General features: G+C 46.5%; 1 protein-coding gene across 2 annotated transcripts in view; it reads left to right on the top strand.

The window, feature by feature from the left end:
* HMBS (hydroxymethylbilane synthase) overlaps positions 1 to 11,066 on the top strand; it is a 63,409-nt gene extending 52,343 nt beyond the window's left edge. For both annotated transcript variants that reach the window (XM_063942644.1, XM_063942643.1), the window contains exons 9-14: positions 2,504 to 2,617; positions 4,044 to 4,082; positions 4,625 to 4,744; positions 7,530 to 7,583; positions 9,150 to 9,236; positions 9,850 to 11,066. In XM_063942644.1, the coding sequence (XP_063798714.1) occupies positions 2,504 to 2,617; positions 4,044 to 4,082; positions 4,625 to 4,744; positions 7,530 to 7,583; positions 9,150 to 9,236; positions 9,850 to 10,023 (588 nt within the window). In that variant the 3' untranslated portion in view covers positions 10,024 to 11,066. The remainder of the gene's footprint in view (positions 1 to 2,503; positions 2,618 to 4,043; positions 4,083 to 4,624; positions 4,745 to 7,529; positions 7,584 to 9,149; positions 9,237 to 9,849) is intronic.
* The last annotated feature ends 9,373 nt before the right edge of the window (positions 11,067 to 20,439 follow it).

The following is a 20,439-nucleotide window of genomic DNA, read 5'->3' on the forward strand; positions in this document are numbered from 1 at the left end:
CGGTAAGTACCAAAATCCTGATTTCTCGTAGTCCGTAGTGGATGCTGGGCGCCCATCCCAAGTGCGGATTGTCTGCAATACTTGTATATAGTTATTGCCTAACTAAAGGGTTATTGTTATGAGCCATCTGTTCGTGAGGCTCAGTTGTTGTTCATACTGTTAACTGGATATAGTATCACGAGTTGTACGGTGTGATTGGTGTGGCTGGTATGAGTCTTACCCGGGATTCCAAATCCCTTCCTTATTGTGTCCGCTCTTCCGGGCACAGTTTCCTTAACTGAGGTCTGGAGGAGGGGCATAGAGGGAGGAGCCAGTGCACACCAGGTAGTCCTAATTCTTTCTTCGAGTGCCCAGTCTCCTTCGGAGTCCGCTATTCCCCATGGTCCTTACGGAGTTCCCAGCATCCACTACGGACTACGAGAAATAGAATTACCGGTGAGTAAATTCTTATTTTTTTTTTTTCATGTGCAACTGAGCCATAATAGATTTTACACGGTCATCATTTATTCAGCTAAAAATAAGCCAATTATGAAGCTGCTTCCATATTAATACAGAAGGTATTTTACATGGGTGTGGAATTATAGATCCACAATGTCTTGGTTGGCCACTATATGGTCAACAAGCATTAGGACGTTGGGTACAAAAGTGCGACACGCAAATGGTCAACACGCGTGTTTTTTCCCCCCAAAACTAGGATCTTTCCTGTTATCTAACCACCATCGTTAGACACTTGTACCCTCGTGGGCTTGCTTCCCCCACCACGCTCCGGGTAAGGTGACTCGATTTGCTCGCCACAGGTTACTATTCCCAGTAGATGTTTATGCGGATAGTAAATAATGCATATGTTGAAAAAAACATAAATCAACCATTTTCAGGATAACCTTTTGACCCTGTCAACCTTATATCTGTCGACCTTTTGTACCTGTTGACCTAATGACTTCAACCTGTACATTGTCTATCTGTCATCTTGATGCTGTTTCTCTGCCAGGTGCTGCTATTTAAGTGCACTTCCCTATTCGACCATGAGGACAGCCATGGTCTGTATGGGTTACAGCAGGCAGATCTGTGCTCACACCGTGCCAGTGAGAAAGGCCTCTGCGGTGATCTGAGAGAAATGTTGCTGCACATCGGTTTGGAAGAGGTCATAAGGTCCTTTTGAATTAATTGGAAGACCATCGCTCTACAGTGAGAGGGACTATATACAAATGGAGAACACGGGCGGCAGTTGCCAATATTCCCCAGAGTTGTTATCCCAGCAAATTACTCTGAGAAATTGCAGAGAACCAGATTCTCAGTGGAAGGATAAGGCTTTTGTTGTAAATGGTAAAGTGGCACGACTAAAGTTTGGCAAAAATTGGATTACGCAAGAGGAGAATAATGTTAAGCACACCAGCCAATGTAACTGCTTAAACAAATACCCACAAACATGAATGAAATTGGTGTTGTAAGGTTACTTCATATTACTGTTGCTTCGTATTGTTGTATATGATTACTTCATATTATTGCTGCTTATCTTGGTTCTGCAATCTACAGAATGATTTGGTGAACTCTTTCATAACTGGGGCTATGTAAGGTCAGTGGTTTGGCAGCTGGGTATAAATGGGCAATGAAAAAAGTGTATCCCCCTAGCCTCTTCATGCTGGCATACTTTTTGTTGCATAATTAATGCCAAAATCTTATGATGGTTTATTTTTCCCTTTTACAACAGATTTATCACAATTTAAGGCTTCTGGTAGACTATGCGATGGTTATTATTAATAATATATATAGCACCACCTAGTGTCTGTAGTGCAGTACATAGAAACAATTACATTGAAAATGCAACCTTTTCACTATACAAAATACAAAAAGAACCGTGTAAGAACTAAACAGTGACTTTTTTTTTAATCACAACTTTGTTAGTGCTGATACAGATATGTTAGAGGTTGTCCTTGCTTTTTTTTACATGACTTCATATTTTCAATGTGTTTTCTCATCTGAAATCATTGGAGGTATTTGTGCACTGTCTGTTTTATATAGTAGATCATCAAATACGATAAATGTTTGTAAAGCTGCTCATTGGGGGTAATTTAGGTGCAGTTACACTTGCAATATCGTGCGCAAATTGCTGATGTTTGGTACTTTGGTGCTCGTACGGTCCCTGCGACGTCGGAAGCAGGACAGCAGCAAACGGTCAGTGATTGACAGTCTGTTGCCGTTCGGGAGTTGGGAGGGGGCGGCGACGACCTCTGTTTAGTGGGTGGGTACAGACCAGGGATCTCTGTCGTAGGACAGAGTTCCTTGTCTCTGCAATGGGCGGCTTGCGCCGCCTGGTGGTGATCGAGTGATCCAATGCTGCTTCCTAGGATGCAGGTCAGATCACTACTGCAGCAGGAGGCATCTGCTTGTAATCGACGCCTCCTGCTGCATCACCATACAGCGCTGTCCCTGGAAACAGCAGTGATACCAACTCCAACCACATCTGAATGAGTCTCATTGTTAGCTCCTTACATTCTATTTTCAGCGGGGTAACTTAAATACTCGTTTGAAAAAGCTGGATGAAAAAGACGATTTTAATGCCATAATTCTTGCTGCCGCTGGACTGCACCGCATGGACTGGGAGAAACGAATTGGGCAGGTGAGATAAAGATCTGTTATGGTGGATCATCACTTCTTAAGTGGAAACAAATAGCTGTTATTATTTATTACCAATTATTTCTATAGAACACACTCATTCCGCAGCGCTTTGCAGTTAATATTTGCCCATTTACATCAGTCCCTGTCCCAGTGGAGCTTACAATCTATATTCCCTACCACATGTACACACACATTCACGCCAATTAACTTACCAGTATATTTTTGGATCGTGGGGCAAAAGCAAAGTACCCGGAGGAAACCCATGCAAGCATGTGGGGACTATACAAAATCCACACAGTTAAGGGCCATCGTGGACATTGAACCCATGACCTCCGTGCTGTGAGACAGGAATGGTGGTAACCAGAACACCATCCGTGCTGCCCAATTGGCACATAAACACTGACTCCAGCTCTAGTAAAGTATTTACTGCAACTCTTTAAAGGGGAGGTGGTCGACGGTCAAAAGATTGACAGGGTCGAAAGGTCGGCACGTTTTTTACAACTTTTGCCGCATTTACTATCCATGTCACAAACTATTACCTTTAGTAACCTTGTTATGAGTGGAGCAAAGAGAGCCACCAAGCCCAAAGCGTGGCGAGCACCGCAACCTTGCGAGGGGGATGCATTCCAACTAATATGGGTAAAAAATATCGACACTATGGTGTAGACCTAATGACTGTCTATCTTTATACTGTCTAACTTCTGTACCACACCCTCTTTTGAAGAAAGCAGTAAATGTTTTGGATTAATTGCTACAAAAAGAGAACATACAGATTTGTCCTCATACACTATGGCTGCAGTCGCGCCAAACATCCCTTCTTGGCGTGCCAGGTCCCGTGCGACTCTCCTCGCACAGAGTGTCTCTTTCTCTGTAATGTGTGCCTTAATTGTAATGTGATGCAACAAAACTTTCACGAGACTGCACTGATTAATATGATATGCAACCCTTATGTCTGTGGAAGATGGAGTCTGAATCTGTATACAAAGTGCAGCGGACACAGCTTTTTTAATGTCCCATTCTGTAGTGGTTTTGTCGCTTCCGATTGCAAATAACTAGCACATTTGGATGAAATATATGCTACACTAGTGCAGCTTACTTGTGCCAGGCATGGCGTGGCGAGGCGAGGTGTATGGGGACACATCTGTAAACAGAGTGAAATAAATGTGACAAGATAAAAGTGGAGGATGAACATGGAATTCCATCCCAGCTTTTACCCACAATGAGAAATGATGGCAATACACTAGAGCAGGCCTAGTCAACCTGTGGCTCTCCGGCTGTTGTTAACCTACAAGTTCCAGTATGCTTTACCAACTGATTCACAGCAGTTGAAGAGCCACAAATTGGCCAGGCCTGCACAAGAGAAAGTAGAAATTTGCAGACTGGATACAAGGCTTCTCTTTCAGCCTTATTTGTTTTCCCTTCCTCAGATCCTGTCACCCGAGGAGTGTCTGTATGCTGTGGGTCAAGTAAGTAATCACAGACTCTAACTTTTTTACTATTCTAATGTCATGTCATTCTTTGCATATAAACCTTTTGGGGGCTATCCTATTAGCCCCGATGCAGCATTTCCCCCTCCCCGGGATTTATCGGGTATTATGCTTTGGGTGCCCGGGATTTTTCGGGTATTATGCTATCGAGTATTATGCTCAGGCACCCGAAGCATAATCCGCGATAAGCGGGCTGCTGGAGCCACGATAACACATGGTATCGGGGACTTATCCCCGATACCATGTGATATCAGACGATCGCAGGTCCATTTTCGTACAATGAAAACTGCCTCTAATTGGATACCGCGATAATGACCATGTCATTAATCGTGATATCTGCCTGTTTTTATCCACCAACGATGGATCGGGGCTAATTGGATACCACCCTTAGAATAATTATCAGGATAGCCATCTATTGTACGCACAGCATCCTGTTGTATCGTGCTTAAAGTTGAATACAGTGTTGAAATAACCTGACGTGATTGGCCTAATGTGTAGAATTTTTTTTTTTTTGTCTGTAGGGGGCACTAGCAGTGGAGGTTAGGGCCAAAGACCAGGACATCTTGAACATGGTGGGCGCTTTACAGGACCCAGAGACTGTGTTACGCTGCATAGCTGAGAGGGCATTCATGAGAAAACTGGTAAGTCTAGCTGCTTCTACAGGGGAACACTGAATATTGTATCACTTTTTCTGATCACTGAAAGACCATTTATGTCCTACCCAGTAGGTCTTCTTACAAAACAGACTAACATTTCCATATTGGATTTGACAGCTTGTTTTCCTCTTATCTCACAACACTAAACCTAGGCTGTCTGTGGCCTTCCTGTGTCAGCCATATAGATGACCAGAAATGAGTTCTGTTCTACAACCGGTGGCGAATTTAAAGATAATTGCACAGGACTGGTTGTTAGAAAAATGGGCACTGCACCCGAGTGCAGTGTCGTCTGGCCGGCGCTCGACGATGACGTCACCTCCAAGCGCTGGCAAAACTGGCAGATCGGGACCCTAGGGGCATGTCCTCGGTTTGAAGGTGCCCACAAGCTGGCAAGCCCAGCACACGGGAAGCGGCTGGGCTGCCTCCAGCCTCCGGCACACACCCTCCATAGCCAGCGCTGCTGTCTGCAAAGCAGGACAGACAGCAGCGCTGTGTCAATCCCCCCCCCTTCCCTCAACCTCCCGCCCGCGGGACACTGAGGTCAGGGAGGTATGGGCTCTATGCCTGCTGTAAAATTGTCCCGGGTCAGACGACCTGGGTAGCCCGTTTACACTACACCCTTACTCTGTTCATTCTTGGATCCAACCCAGGTAGCTACCCGGGTAGGATTTCCAGGTCACGACCCGTTTTTTTTTTTTGTTTGTTGAGGGAGCCGTTGCCACTACCAGAAGAGCATATGTGTTCTTGTGCAAAGGTAGAGGTTCCATACATTAATTGGACTACACCATGGATTACATGATGGTATTTGTCTGGCAACTCATATAGTTTAAAATCTCAGGCTTTTCTGTTCTTTCAACACAATCTGGCTAATTTTCCGGGACTACAGACCTTCCTACAAGGCATGGTTCATGTACAGCCACCACATATCCCACTACGTCCTTCTTGGTGCCTTATTTTAGTGCTCTCTGCGTTCGAGAAACCACCTTTGGACAGGATTGACTTCAAGTATTTCTCATGAAAGCTGGTATTTTTTTATGGCTGTTGACTAGGCCTTTTGAGATTCAGAGCTAGCAACCTTGTCCTGAATGGTGCCATGTTTAATTTTCAATCTGGATTGGGTATTGTTATATACTAGACCTTCCATGCAAAGGTGGTATCCCTTTCCCACATAATACCATACACCAGGATATTGTTTTTCCTGCATTTTGTAAGGGTGACCATCTTTGTTTTTTATTGGAGCTTTGAGCTTTATGAAGTCATGTTGTGAGATTGGCATCCCTAAGAATGACTGGATGAAAGCACCGGGTTTAGCATTGAAAAGCAGCTAAACCCATCTAAAGATCTCTATTGAGTGTCTAAAGTCCGGGTTTGGGCGGCCAAACTATGGACATTTTTTCTTGCACCTCCAGAGGCTGTGAGAAAAAAATGCGACTGTCGTGTCTTATGGGCTCCTGATCAGAGAAACAATTGAATTGCTCTGATATACACCCATTACTATAGACGGCCAGCAGTGAGCGTGATGCACAATTGAATTCCCCCCCCAATGTGATTGTTTCTAAAGTTGTCAGCTGGGCTGCAAAGTTCTGTGTGCTGCTGAAAGCTGAACACCACTCCTCTTAGTGGCTGCTTCGGGAATTCCCCCCCACCCCCCCCCCCCAAGGTAGAAATGTCCTCAGTAAGGATGAAAGAGAAAATAAGAATTTTGGGACTCGCCGTTAAATACGTTTCTCTGAATCCAACTGGGGGACAATCTGTTACCATCCGTCTATTTATTTATTTATTTTCTTCCTTCTGGTTTGACTGTTCTTTTGAGTGTGGAGTTTATTTCCTCCTAGCATTTGGCCTTTATTTTGCTTTGATTGCAAAATTTGAGATTCGTAATCCGGCCGATTGTCAAACGAGTGTTTGCATTGCACGTGCACACCCACAAATTTTACAAGAAGCCACCATTTAGGGGAGGAAACATGGCATTTTGTGGGTGGGTTTGAAAAAACGCAGGCGTGCCCAGGCAATTTTAAGTAGGGTATCTGACGTCAGCGATGACCACTTCCAGCCTCTCGCATCGTCAGAATTGTGGAAACCTTTCCTGGCGTAGATGGAAAAAATCTTTGATGTTCCGGTGATTGCATATGGTTTTGCGATCAGACCGCACATTGCGATGCATTTGTAATTTCTGCAATGGCCATTTTTTCTCTGTTTCTGGGCGGCAACTATTTGATCGCAGCAACTGCATTTTAGCAGAAACTGCAATCCGTCCTGAATGAAGTCCTTAGTTTGTTGAATTGAATTCCTAATAGATGTTAGACACTTGTAGGATGTAGAGGAAAGGAGTTTGTTACAAGCCGTTCTAGTTTATGGCCACTACCCAGATGGCACCCTCTACACACCATGGTAACAGGGAATGGTGTTGCTGAAACAGTTTTCCTACTTTAACCTATTTTTGCTTTATATAATGCTTAGAATATAAATATATTTTATAGAGTATGCTACCAAATGTGCTGACAATAGTGCATATTTTGTGTACATAAAAAAGGGGTAAATATTTTATTCCACATTAAACGGACATCTCACAAGAATGGGAAACTCTGTCCGTTCATGAAGGTAGAGTGGCTAGTCCAGCTGTAGTTTGGGCATTATACATGGCTGGCTGTGGCTATGAAATGGCCTAATAGAGCAAATCCGCAGTCTGACATTGCAGAGTGAAGATTACTAAAACAATTCTAATAGTATCTGACACACAAAATGCCTCATGTTGCTTTTATTTTCCTAGGAGGGGGGCTGCAGTGTACCTGTAGCCGTGAGTACAACGATCAAGGATTCTCAGGTAATAGCATGTTTATAATTGTTGGAAAATCTCCTGTATATTAGCCCAGATCTGTGACTCTGTATATAACGCTGGGCGGAGTCAGGGCGGGATGTACTAACTTCTACCACTGCTGTATCTGTGTGTTCTACTCGGTAATAGGATCGCCGCACGCTGCCCGTCGCTGCCTGTAGTTTTCTCCTCACTGCGCTTCTGCCTCATCACCGCCGCGGCCACTCAGTCCTGAACTCACCGTATCGGTTGATCAGCGCTGCGCTCCCCCTGTCAGTTGTGCATGCGCACACTGGTTATGGCACATAGCAGAGACAAGTGTGCACGCGCGACTGACGGGGGGAGCACAGCGCTGATCAACCGCTAAGGAGAGTTCAGGACTGAGTGGCCGCGGCGGTGATGAGGCGGAAGCGCAGTGAGGAGAAAACTACAGGCAGCGGACGGTGACCCTATTACCGAGGAGAACACACAAGATGCAATAAGCCAGATACCGCAGCGGGAGAGGTTAGTACATCCCGCCTCCTGAGCCCCCCACCCGCATCCACCCCTCCCCCACCCACGGCGCCCCAGCACTCGCAGCGCCACCAGACCCCCACCCCCATCCACCGCACACGCCCCTCCGCCACCCGTGGCGCCTCCAGACCCCCTACCGAAACCGTGGCACCCCCGCACCTGCCACTCCCCCACCCGCGTCACCCCCGCACCTTCCTCACCTGCAGCGCCTCCGTAACACCTCCCCCATCCACAACAGCCCCACACCTGCCCCTCCCCCACACATGGCACCTCCACCACCCGCAGCGCCTCAGGAACCCATCCACCATCCATGGCCCCCACTTCTCCGCACCTCCCCCATCCACAGCATCTCCTCTGCACCCACCCCTTCCCCACCCACAGCACCTCCTGCCCCCTACCCCATCCGTGGCCCACCTGCAGCCACCCCTCCCCCACCATCTACAGACCCCATGCGCGACATCCCGCAACCACTCGTCCCCCACCCGCAGCACATCTGCAACCCATCCCACCCTGCCCCGCCCCCCCCCCACGGACAGCACCTCCAGACCCCCTCCATCTACGGACCTGCCCCTCCCCCACCAGTAGCATCTACATACCCTCTCCCCCATCCACACAAACACACCCACACCCTAAGGACTCCCTTCCCCAACCGCGGAACCCCTGCAACCGCCCCTCCCCCCCACCCCCGGAACCTCCTCCCCCATTCATGTCACTCACCACTCTCCCCAACCACAGCAACCACTAGGTGATTCATCATTCCCTGCGTGCGATGTTCCCGCCGTCACAAGGGGTTACCATCCCACACACATCTCACCATCCCACACCCTTTGTCATTGCAATATTTAACCACTCACGAAATTATGATTGGAGGTAATACTCCATATAATAAAAATATTGCTGACCCCAAAGACATGCAAGGGTTAAAGGGGTGTAGCCCCTTGCGACGGTGTGGAGAGCACCTGTAGAGCACTATGAATCGCCTAGTGTATGATATAAACCTTTTCATGCTGCGTTTCTGTATCCCACTTAAATCATATCTAACTGGCCAGTGCTTCTCCCCAGCTGTACCTTACTGGAGCGGTTTACAGCCTTGATGGGTCAGACTGCCTGAAGGAGACGATGCAGAGCTGTATAGTGTTTCCGAATGAGGTGAGAGAGGCCTCTGATCCTAAATTACAAGTCAGTCTAAAGTATGAACAAAACAGGATGTTTGATATATTATTATTCTGAGCGCTTCCATTCTCAGGTTGGTCCATGACCAGGGAAATGCACATCTCTGCTTTATCTCAAATATTTGGATTTCCAAAATGTACTTGAGACGTATACCCTTTGAATATTATTAGCAGGTCTTTTGAACAAGAAGGCAATAGGAAAAACTCTTGTTTTGTCATTTGTAACGCTGGCTAATTTCTGGCACATTGGTTAGTGTGCTTAACCACCAAGCCATTTATTTTGTTTTAACTGTGTATGTTACTTTTTGCTTGTAATGCTACTTATTATTAAAATCGCCCAATATATCTGGCGGAACATTACCCCTTTCTTTCCCTTCGTCTGGCCAGGTCCATAGTTCCACCTTCCCAGTATAAGTGCTAAAAATTCCTCCTAAGATAAGCATACACAGTTTTCAATACTAATTTGGAGGAGGGGGTCCACTTGTCTTCTAAGTACTACAGTACTGCCATCAGCAATGCCATACTGGCCACAAGTCACATTGTTATATAGGGCAATTACTAATCCACACGTTGGTTTGTTTGTCTACTAGGAAGTGGAAGGACCAAATGATGATTGCCAGCATGTGGGTATCACAGCACTTGGCGTACCTCATAAAAGTCTGGCGTCTGCAGAATCTTTGGGAACCGAACTTGCAGATCTGTTACTGAGCAGAGGAGCCAAAGAGATTCTAACTGTGGCAAGACAACTAAATGATGCCAGATAATAGCAGCACAGAGGAAGAGCCAATTCGGATAGGACAAACGCCTGTTCATTTTCGGTTCCACATAGATGACGTCTGTGTTGTGGTATATTTCTATTCTCCATGCAGCACTGCTTGCAGAGTCTACTAAGGTGTTGGGACTGGGCTGGGAGGCCTACTTTGGATCTAGAATGATGGTCCCATTCCTTTTAGTAATCTCCTGGCTGTGATGCTTGCTCAGTAGTAAATAGTAAAGTACAGCTGAGGGCAGACATTAGGGCGTAGACACCCCCCTACAATTGCCAGTGTGTTTACAATTAATAGTATAACCTTTGACAAATGAAATGTAGTGCATTTATTTTGCACAAAAAGTAATGTTTTTAAATCATTAGTATCAGATTTTATAAAGGACTTCTATATGGGAGATATTCAATTAGCTACGGAAATTGTTCAAGAAAAAAAAGGGAAATAGGGAGCAAATAAATATTTAACAAATTGTTAATTTTGTAAAAAAAAAAAATTTCTTCCTATTTAATTTTTTTTTTTCCGCTGAAAATAAATTCTGTTTTTGTCGAAAACGTATAGGATCCATGATAAGTTTCCGGATCTATGTATTTTCAAAAAAACGGGGCTGATAGGGCTGGTTATCGGGGATTTTAGCTGTGGTAAATTATCGTGACTAATTGAATATCACCATGTATGTGGCTTGGTAATGTGTTACAGTTATAGTGACCATTTATTATGAGAGATCACAATTAAGCTGCTATAATGTTTATGCTGCAGGAAGAATGTATTTATGCTGGTTCAGGGAGTTATGGGCTACGAAACCAATAAGTCGCACATTATTTTTCTATGTTCCCATGAATGTCCTATATTTTTTTTTTTTTTTTTTTGCTATGCCTGTTTTAGGGGGTTTATGTGCGCACACATATCCGATCCCACTGGTGGGTGAATAAAATGCACAACTATTGTTTTCCTAAAGTCAGTATATTAGAATCCTGATTAAAAACATTATTGTCTTGCCTTAATTATGTTTCAATAAAACAATTTAATTGCTAGACCTGAAATATCTACTGCTACTATGTTCATTTGTGTATAAATTAACAAGAATTTCCCATGGCGCAGGAGATACTCAGAAGGCGTGCTAATCTGTACTAATATTCTAAGAACATTATGTCTGTCTGTTCCATGCTGACGCAAAAACTACTGAGAACTGCATCATTTTGAAATGGAAACTCTGGCACCAGCATTGTGATTTATGTCAGGGATCCTGGTGTTGGTTTTCTGACCAGTGTCTGTATTCCGACTGCTGGCATCCCGAACGCTGGTATGCTGACCGGAAATAATCTTCACTTTGTTTTATCTCGGTCCTTCAAGTTAAACCTGAGCAATAACAAACATTTATTGGCATCATTAATGCAAGAGAGAGGTGTGTCACCATGCAATAAGGCCAGTAAGGGATGGAGTGAGAGGTGCTTTGGGCCCGCGTTCACTTGAAACTAAGGTAATAGGTGGTGCGAGAGTTGTTGGTAGGTGGCAGAGGTGAAGCTGCAGATAGAATATGTATTGTAAGAGAATTGTTCTGTCTCTTTAAACCTGCTTTTTAGAAGTAGCACTGGCAATAAAGTGCAAATGTACCACAAGAACTACAAATGTATTATTTCTCATACGTCCTAGAGGATGCTGGGGACACCAAAAAGACCATGGGGTATAGATGGGATCCGCAGGAGATATGGGCACTTTAAGACTTTGAAAAAGGGGTGTGAACTGGCTCCTCCCTCTATGCAAATCAGAAAAAAGAATTAATAGAGGCGCTCATTTCATTTTGACATCATGAAGTCCTAAATTCTTTCACAACCAAGGAGTCAGATGAAAATAGAATAAATATTTATTATCAAATAAATCAATATAAAACACACTTTGTTTATAACAAGCTCATATCTAAAATGCAATACCTAATCCCTGTCCTCACTGAATTGCCACGTGTGTGAAGATTTAAAGCTCACATAAATTGCATATATTATTTCAACAGACACAGAGAGCAGTAAGGCAAAACTGAATAGCTGACGGCAGTCCAAATGTAGCAAGTTGTTTACAATGCTTATAGAACACTGTTGCCAAGACTGCTGTATAAAGATGTATAGCTGTTGAATGAAACACAGTTGCTAAATGTGAAAGAGAATGCTGAAGGCAATTGTGTGCTCTAAAATATTCGGCTATAGTGTAAATCGCCTCAGAGTTCAGGAAGCCGGTATATAGGTAGCAATGGAATGTTAAGTTATCTCTCCAATAGGGCTAGTGGACCCGAGCGTCCTCGGGTGAATCCAAAATGCCCAATAAGTTGTAGAGTGGGAGAATTCGTAGCTGTTTGTCCGTACTGATCAGGATCCCACTGCTGTTAATTCAGTTTCCCTGGGCGTGCACCGCCCGCTGCAATTTTAGGGAAAAGGCAGATGTGCGGCTGATTGAATGAAAGCCGCCACGAGGATCCAGCTATATGTGGGTCTCCTCCGATGCTCCCTGGACGTGCGCCGTCCGTTGCTGATCAAAGGGAGAGAGACTGAAGTATCGGCCACAGCAGCCGCACGGAACTCACACGTCGGCTAAGTCCTGTGTTAGGACGCGTACCGCTCGCTCCTGTAGCCGGTGGAATAGGGCTGTGAGATGTATCCCAGAGCGTGCGGTCAGTCAGTGAGAGAGGGGGGAGGAGTCCTGACGCGTTTTGTCACGCAACCAGTGACTTTTTCAAAGATGACTCCTGTGGCAATGTGTGGCGACAGAGGAAAAGAAGACTTCAGTGACGGCTTTGAGGTACCGCACAGCGATCGCGCTGCGCACCATGCTCCCACACACAGAAAGACACTGTAGGAGGGGGGGGGGGGGGGCAGCATAAAAACCTCGTTTTCTAGCTGGCACAGTGAAATTAGGGTGCAGGGACACTAAATTTCTTACCCCCGCCAGCGTTATTCATTTTAAGAAGAGCGGGCTGAAGCGTGCCGGGAGGGGGCGGGGCTTAGCCCTCACAGCTCTACTCTCTCCGGAGCTACAGAGACGCTGGTCCTTCCTCACCACTGCTATCCAAGTAACAGGGTGCAAAACGGGGGGGGGGGCACAGCAGAATTGAGTGTATAAAGCGCTGCAGGGTCTGAGGCAATATATATTAGAGTTTCAGAACCGGGTCAGGCGCTGGGTTGTGAGCTGGCAAACTCCCTCTGTGTTTCTCTGACAGGCTTTACTGTGGGTCTGTCCCCCTTTTGGCCAGTGTGGGTGTCGGTACAGGTGTGTCGGCATGTCTGAAGCGGAGTGCTCTTCCCAGGAGGAGACTGGGTTAGGGGTAGAAACGGCTGTGAGAGTGACCCTGTCGGCAACGCCGACTCCTGATTGGGTTAATGTTTTGAATGCTAATGTGCCTCTTATCTAATAAGAGATTAGATAAATCTGAGTCTCAGAGCCAGGTTTGGAAAAAATCTGTGGAGGATGTTTGTCACAAGTCCAGACCCCCTCGGGGTCACATAAACGTACTTTTTTGCTCAGTTAGCAGACACCGATACTGACACGGACACTGACTCCAGTGTCGATTATGGTGATACCAGATTAGACCCAAAATTGGCAAAGAGCATTCAGTACATGATTGTGGCAATAAAAGACGTGTTGCATATCACCGAGGACCTTGCTGTTCCTGATACTAGGGTCTGTATGTATACGGGAAAGAAACCTGAGGTAACGTTTACTCCTTCTCATGAACTGAATAGCCTTTTTGAAAAAATGTGGGAAAATCTGGTTAAAAAGTTTCTGATTCCCAAAAGGATTCAAATGGTGTATCCGTTCCCCTTCGGGGATAGAGAAAAGTGGGAATCACCTCCCATTGTGGACAAGGCGCTATCACGGTTGTCTAAAAAGGTGGCTCTGCCATCTCCTGACACGGCAGCCCTTAAAGATCCTGCGGATCGTAGACCGGAAAATACGCTAAAAATAAGAATTTACTTACCGATAATTCTATTTCTCGGAGTCCGTAGTGGATGCTGGGGTTCCTGAAAGGACCATGGGGAATAGCGGCTCCGCAGGAGACAGGGCACAAAAAAGTAAAGCTTTACTAGGTCAGGTGGTGTGCACTGGCTCCTCCCCCTATGACCCTCCTCCAGACTCCAGTTAGGTACTGTGCCCGGACGAGCATACACAATAAGGGAGGCATTTTGAATCCCGGGTAAGACTCATACCAGCCACACCAATCACACCGTACAACTTGTGATCTAAACCCAGTTAACAGTATGACAACAGAAAGGGCCTCTTAAAGATGGCTCCTTAACAATAACCCGAATTAGTTAACAATAACTATGTACAAGTATTGCAGATAATCCGCACTTGGGATGGGCGCCCAGCATCCACTACGGACTCCGAGAAATAGAATTATCGGTAAGTAAATTCTTATTTTCTCTATCGTCCTAAGTGGATGCTGGGGTTCCTGAAAGGACCATGGGGATTATACCAAAGCTCCCAAACGGGCGGGAGAGTGCGGATGACTCTGCAGCACCGAATGAGAGAACTCCAGGTCCTCCTTTGCCAGGGTATCAAATTTGTAAAATTTTACAAACGTGTTCTCCCCCGACCACGTAGCTGCTCGGCAGAGTTGTAATGCCGAGACCCCTCGGGCAGCCGCCCAAGATGAGCCCACCTTCCTTGTGGAGTGGGCTTTTACAGTTTTAGGCTGTGGCAGGCCTGCCACAGAATGTGCAAGTTGAATTGTGTTACAAATCCAACGAGCAATCGACTGCTTAGAAGCAGGTGCGCCCAACTTGTTGGGTGCATACAATATAAACAGCGAGTCAGATTTTCTGACTCCAGCCGTCCTTGCAATGTATATTTTTAAGGCTCTGACAACGTCCAACAACTTGGAGTCCTCCAAGTCGCTAGTGGCCGCAGGCACCACAATAGGTTGGTTCAGATGAAATGCTGATACCACTTTAGGGAGAAAATGCGGACGAGTCCGCAGTTCTGCCCTATCCGAATGGAAGATTAGATAAGGACTTTTATAAGATAAAGCCGCCAATTCAGATACTCTCCTGGCAGAGGCCAGGGCTAGTAACATAGTCACTTTCAATGTGAGATATTTCAAATCCACCTTTTTCAATGGTTCAAACCAATGGGATTTGAGGAAATCTAAAACTACATTTAGATCCCACGGTGCCACCGGAGGCACCACAGGAGGCTGTATATGCAGTACTCCCTTGACAAAAGTCTGGACCTCAGGGACAGAGGCCAATTCTTTTTGGAAGAATATTGACAGGGCCGAAATTTGAACCTTAATGGATCCCAATTTGAGACCCATAGATAATCCTGATTGCAGGAAATGTAGGAAACGACCCAGTTGGAATTCCTCCGTCGGAACCCTCCGATCCTCGCACCACGCTACATATTTTCGCCAAATGCGGTGATAATGTTTCACGGTGACTTCCTTCCGTGCCTTAATCAAGGTAGGAATGACTTCTTCTGGAATGCCTTTCCCTTTTAGGATCTGGCGTTCAACCGCCATGCCGTCAAACGCAGCCGCGGTAAGTCTTGAAAAAGACAGGGACCCTGCTGTAGCAGGTCCCTTCTCAGAGGTAGAGGCCACGGTTCGTCCGTGAGCATCTCTTGAAGTTCCGGATACCAAGTCCTTCTCGGCCAATCCGGAACCACTAGTATTGTTCTTACTCTTCTTTGCCGTATGATCTTCAATACCTTTGGTATGAGCGGCAGAGGAGGAAACACATACACTGACTGGTACACCCAAGGAGTTACCAGTGCGTCCACAGCTATTGCCTGTGGATCTCTTGACCTGGCGCAATATTTGTCCAGTTTCTTGTTGAGGCGAGACGCCATCATGTCTACAATTGGTCTTTCCCAACGGTCTATTAACATGTTGAAGACTTCTGGATGTAGACCCCACTCTCCCGGATGAAGATCGTGTCTGCTGAGGAAGTCTGCTTCCCAGTTGTCCACGCCCGGGATGAACACTGCTGACAGTGCTATCACGTGATTCTCCGCCCAGCGAAGAATCTTGGCAGCTTCTGCCATTGCACTCCTGCTTCTTGTGCCGCCCTGCCTGTTTACATGGGCGACCGCCGTGATGTTGTCCGACTGAATCAACACCGGCTTTCCTTGCAGGAGAAGTTCCGCCTGGCTTAGAGCATTGTAGATTGCTCTTAGTTCCAGAATGTTTATGTGAAGAGACTTTTCCAGACTCGTCCATACTCCCTGGAAGTTTCTTCCTTGTGTGACTGCTCCCCAGCCTCTCAGGCTGGCGTCCGTGGTCACCAGGATCCAATCCTGAATGCCGAATCTGCGGCCTTCTAATAGGTGAGCCTTCTGCAACCACCACAGAAGTGACACCCTTGTCTTTGGTGACAGGGTTATTCGCAGGTGCATCTGCAGATGCGACCCTGACCATTTGTCCAACAGATCCCTTTGGAATATTCTTGCATGGAATCTGCCGAATGGAATTGCTTCGTAAGAAGCCACCATTTTTCCCAGGACTCTTGTGCATTGATGTACTGACACTTTTCCTGGTTTTAGGAGGTTCCTGACCAGATCGGATAACTCCTTGGCTTTTTCCTCTGGAAGGAAAACCTTTTTCTGAACCGTGTCCAGAATCATTCCTAGGAACAGCAGACGAGTTGTCGGGATTAAATGGGATTTTGGAATATTCAGAATCCACCCGTGTTGTCTTAGCACCTCTTGAGATAGTGCTAAAGCTGTCTCCAGCTGTTCTCTGGACCTTGCCCTTATTAGGAGATCGTCCAAGTATGGGATAACTAATACGCCTTTTCTTCGAAGAAGAATCATCATCTCGGCCATTACCTTGGTAAAGACCCGAGGCGCCGTGGACAATCCGAACGGCAGCGTCTGAAACTGATAGTGACAGTTTTGAACAATGAACCTGAGGTACCCCTGGTGTGCGGGGTAAATCGGAACGTGTAGATACGCATCCTTGATGTCCAAGGATACCATAAAGTCCCCTTCTTCCAGGTTCGCTATCACTGCTCTGAGTGACTCCATCTTGAACTTGAACTTTTTTATGTAGAGGTTCAAGGACTTCAGATTTAGAATAGGCCTTACCGAGCCATCCGGCTTCGGTACCACAAATAGAGTGGAATAATACCCCTTTCCTTGTTGTAATAGGGGTACTTTGACTATCACCTGCTGAGCGTACAGCTTGTGAATGGCTTCCAACACCCTCTCCCTTTCGGAAGAGACGGTTGGTAAGGCAGACTTCAGGAAACGATGAGGAGGATCCGTCTCTAATTCCAACCTGTACCCCTGAGATATTATCTGCAGGATCCAGGGGTCTACCTGCGAGTGAGCCCACTGCGCGCTGTAATTTTTGAGACGGCCCCCCACTGTCCCCGAGTCCGCTTGAGAGGCCCCAGCGTCATGCTGAGGTTTTTGCAGGAGCCGGGGAGGGCTTCTGTTCCTGGGAAGGAGCTGCCTGTTGGTGTCTCTTCCCTCTTCCTCTGCCTCGTGGCAGGTACGACAAGCCCTTTGCTCTCTTATTTTTGTAGGAGCGAAAAGGCTGCGGTTGAAAGGTCGGTGCCTTTCTCTGTTGGGGAGTGACTTGAGGTAAAAATAAGAATTTACTTACCGATAATTCTATTTCTCGGAGTCCGTAGTGGATGCTGGGGTTCCTGAAAGGACCATGGGGAATAGCGGCTCCGCAGGAGACAGGGCACAAAAAAGTAAAGCTTTACTAGGTCAGGTGGTGTGCACTGGCTCCTCCCCCTATGACCCTCCTCCAGACTCCAGTTAGGTACTGTGCCCGGACGAGCATACACAATAAGGGAGGCATTTTGAATCCCGGGTAAGACTCATACCAGCCACACCAATCACACCGTACAACTTGTGATCTAAACCCAGTTAACAGTATGACAACAGAAAGGGCCTCTTAAAGATGGCTCCTTAACAATAACCCGAATTAGTTAACAATAACTATGTACAAGTATTGCAGATAATCCGCACTTGGGATGGGCGCCCAGCATCCACTACGGACTCCGAGAAATAGAATTATCGGTAAGTAAATTCTTATTTTCTCTATCGTCCTAAGTGGATGCTGGGGTTCCTGAAAGGACCATGGGGATTATACCAAAGCTCCCAAACGGGCGGGAGAGTGCGGATGACTCTGCAGCACCGAATGAGAGAACTCCAGGTCCTCCTTTGCCAGGGTATCAAATTTGTAAAATTTTACAAACGTGTTCTCCCCCGACCACGTAGCTGCTCGGCAGAGTTGTAATGCCGAGACCCCTCGGGCAGCCGCCCAAGATGAGCCCACCTTCCTTGTGGAGTGGGCTTTTACAGTTTTAGGCTGTGGCAGGCCTGCCACAGAATGTGCAAGTTGAATTGTGTTACAAATCCAACGAGCAATCGACTGCTTAGAAGCAGGTGCGCCCAACTTGTTGGGTGCATACAATATAAACAGCGAGTCAGATTTTCTGACTCCAGCCGTCCTTGCAATGTATATTTTTAAGGCTCTGACAACGTCCAACAACTTGGAGTCCTCCAAGTCGCTAGTGGCCGCAGGCACCACAATAGGTTGGTTCAGATGAAATGCTGATACCACTTTAGGGAGAAAATGCGGACGAGTCCGCAGTTCTGCCCTATCCGAATGGAAGATTAGATAAGGACTTTTATAAGATAAAGCCGCCAATTCAGATACTCTCCTGGCAGAGGCCAGGGCTAGTAACATAGTCACTTTCAATGTGAGATATTTCAAATCCACCTTTTTCAATGGTTCAAACCAATGGGATTTGAGGAAATCTAAAACTACATTTAGATCCCACGGTGCCACCGGAGGCACCACAGGAGGCTGTATATGCAGTACTCCCTTGACAAAAGTCTGGACCTCAGGGACAGAGGCCAATTCTTTTTGGAAGAATATTGACAGGGCCGAAATTTGAACCTTAATGGATCCCAATTTGAGACCCATAGATAATCCTGATTGCAGGAAATGTAGGAAACGACCCAGTTGGAATTCCTCCGTCGGAACCCTCCGATCCTCGCACCACGCTACATATTTTCGCCAAATGCGGTGATAATGTTTCACGGTGACTTCCTTCCGTGCCTTAATCAAGGTAGGAATGACTTCTTCTGGAATGCCTTTCCCTTTTAGGATCTGGCGTTCAACCGCCATGCCGTCAAACGCAGCCGCGGTAAGTCTTGAAAAAGACAGGGACCCTGCTGTAGCAGGTCCCTTCTCAGAGGTAGAGGCCACGGTTCGTCCGTGAGCATCTCTTGAAGTTCCGGATACCAAGTCCTTCTCGGCCAATCCGGAACCACTAGTATTGTTCTTACTCTTCTTTGCCGTATGATCTTCAATACCTTTGGTATGAGCGGCAGAGGAGGAAACACATACACTGACTGGTACACCCAAGGAGTTACCAGTGCGTCCACAGCTATTGCCTGTGGATCTCTTGACCTGGCGCAATATTTGTCCAGTTTCTTGTTGAGGCGAGACGCCATCATGTCTACAATTGGTCTTTCCCAACGGTCTATTAACATGTTGAAGACTTCTGGATGTAGACCCCACTCTCCCGGATGAAGATCGTGTCTGCTGAGGAAGTCTGCTTCCCAGTTGTCCACGCCCGGGATGAACACTGCTGACAGTGCTATCACGTGATTCTCCGCCCAGCGAAGAATCTTGGCAGCTTCTGCCATTGCACTCCTGCTTCTTGTGCCGCCCTGCCTGTTTACATGGGCGACCGCCGTGATGTTGTCCGACTGAATCAACACCGGCTTTCCTTGCAGGAGAAGTTCCGCCTGGCTTAGAGCATTGTAGATTGCTCTTAGTTCCAGAATGTTTATGTGAAGAGACTTTTCCAGACTCGTCCATACTCCCTGGAAGTTTCTTCCTTGTGTGACTGCTCCCCAGCCTCTCAGGCTGGCGTCCGTGGTCACCAGGATCCAATCCTGAATGCCGAATCTGCGGCCTTCTAATAGGTGAGCCTTCTGCAACCACCACAGAAGTGACACCCTTGTCTTTGGTGACAGGGTTATTCGCAGGTGCATCTGCAGATGCGACCCTGACCATTTGTCCAACAGATCCCTTTGGAATATTCTTGCATGGAATCTGCCGAATGGAATTGCTTCGTAAGAAGCCACCATTTTTCCCAGGACTCTTGTGCATTGATGTACTGACACTTTTCCTGGTTTTAGGAGGTTCCTGACCAGATCGGATAACTCCTTGGCTTTTTCCTCTGGAAGGAAAACCTTTTTCTGAACCGTGTCCAGAATCATTCCTAGGAACAGCAGACGAGTTGTCGGGATTAAATGGGATTTTGGAATATTCAGAATCCACCCGTGTTGTCTTAGCACCTCTTGAGATAGTGCTAAAGCTGTCTCCAGCTGTTCTCTGGACCTTGCCCTTATTAGGAGATCGTCCAAGTATGGGATAACTAATACGCCTTTTCTTCG

The sequence above is a fragment of the Pseudophryne corroboree genome, chromosome 10 (assembly GCF_028390025.1).
Source record: "Pseudophryne corroboree isolate aPseCor3 chromosome 10, aPseCor3.hap2, whole genome shotgun sequence".
Classification (NCBI taxonomy): Eukaryota; Metazoa; Chordata; class Amphibia; order Anura; family Myobatrachidae; genus Pseudophryne; species Pseudophryne corroboree.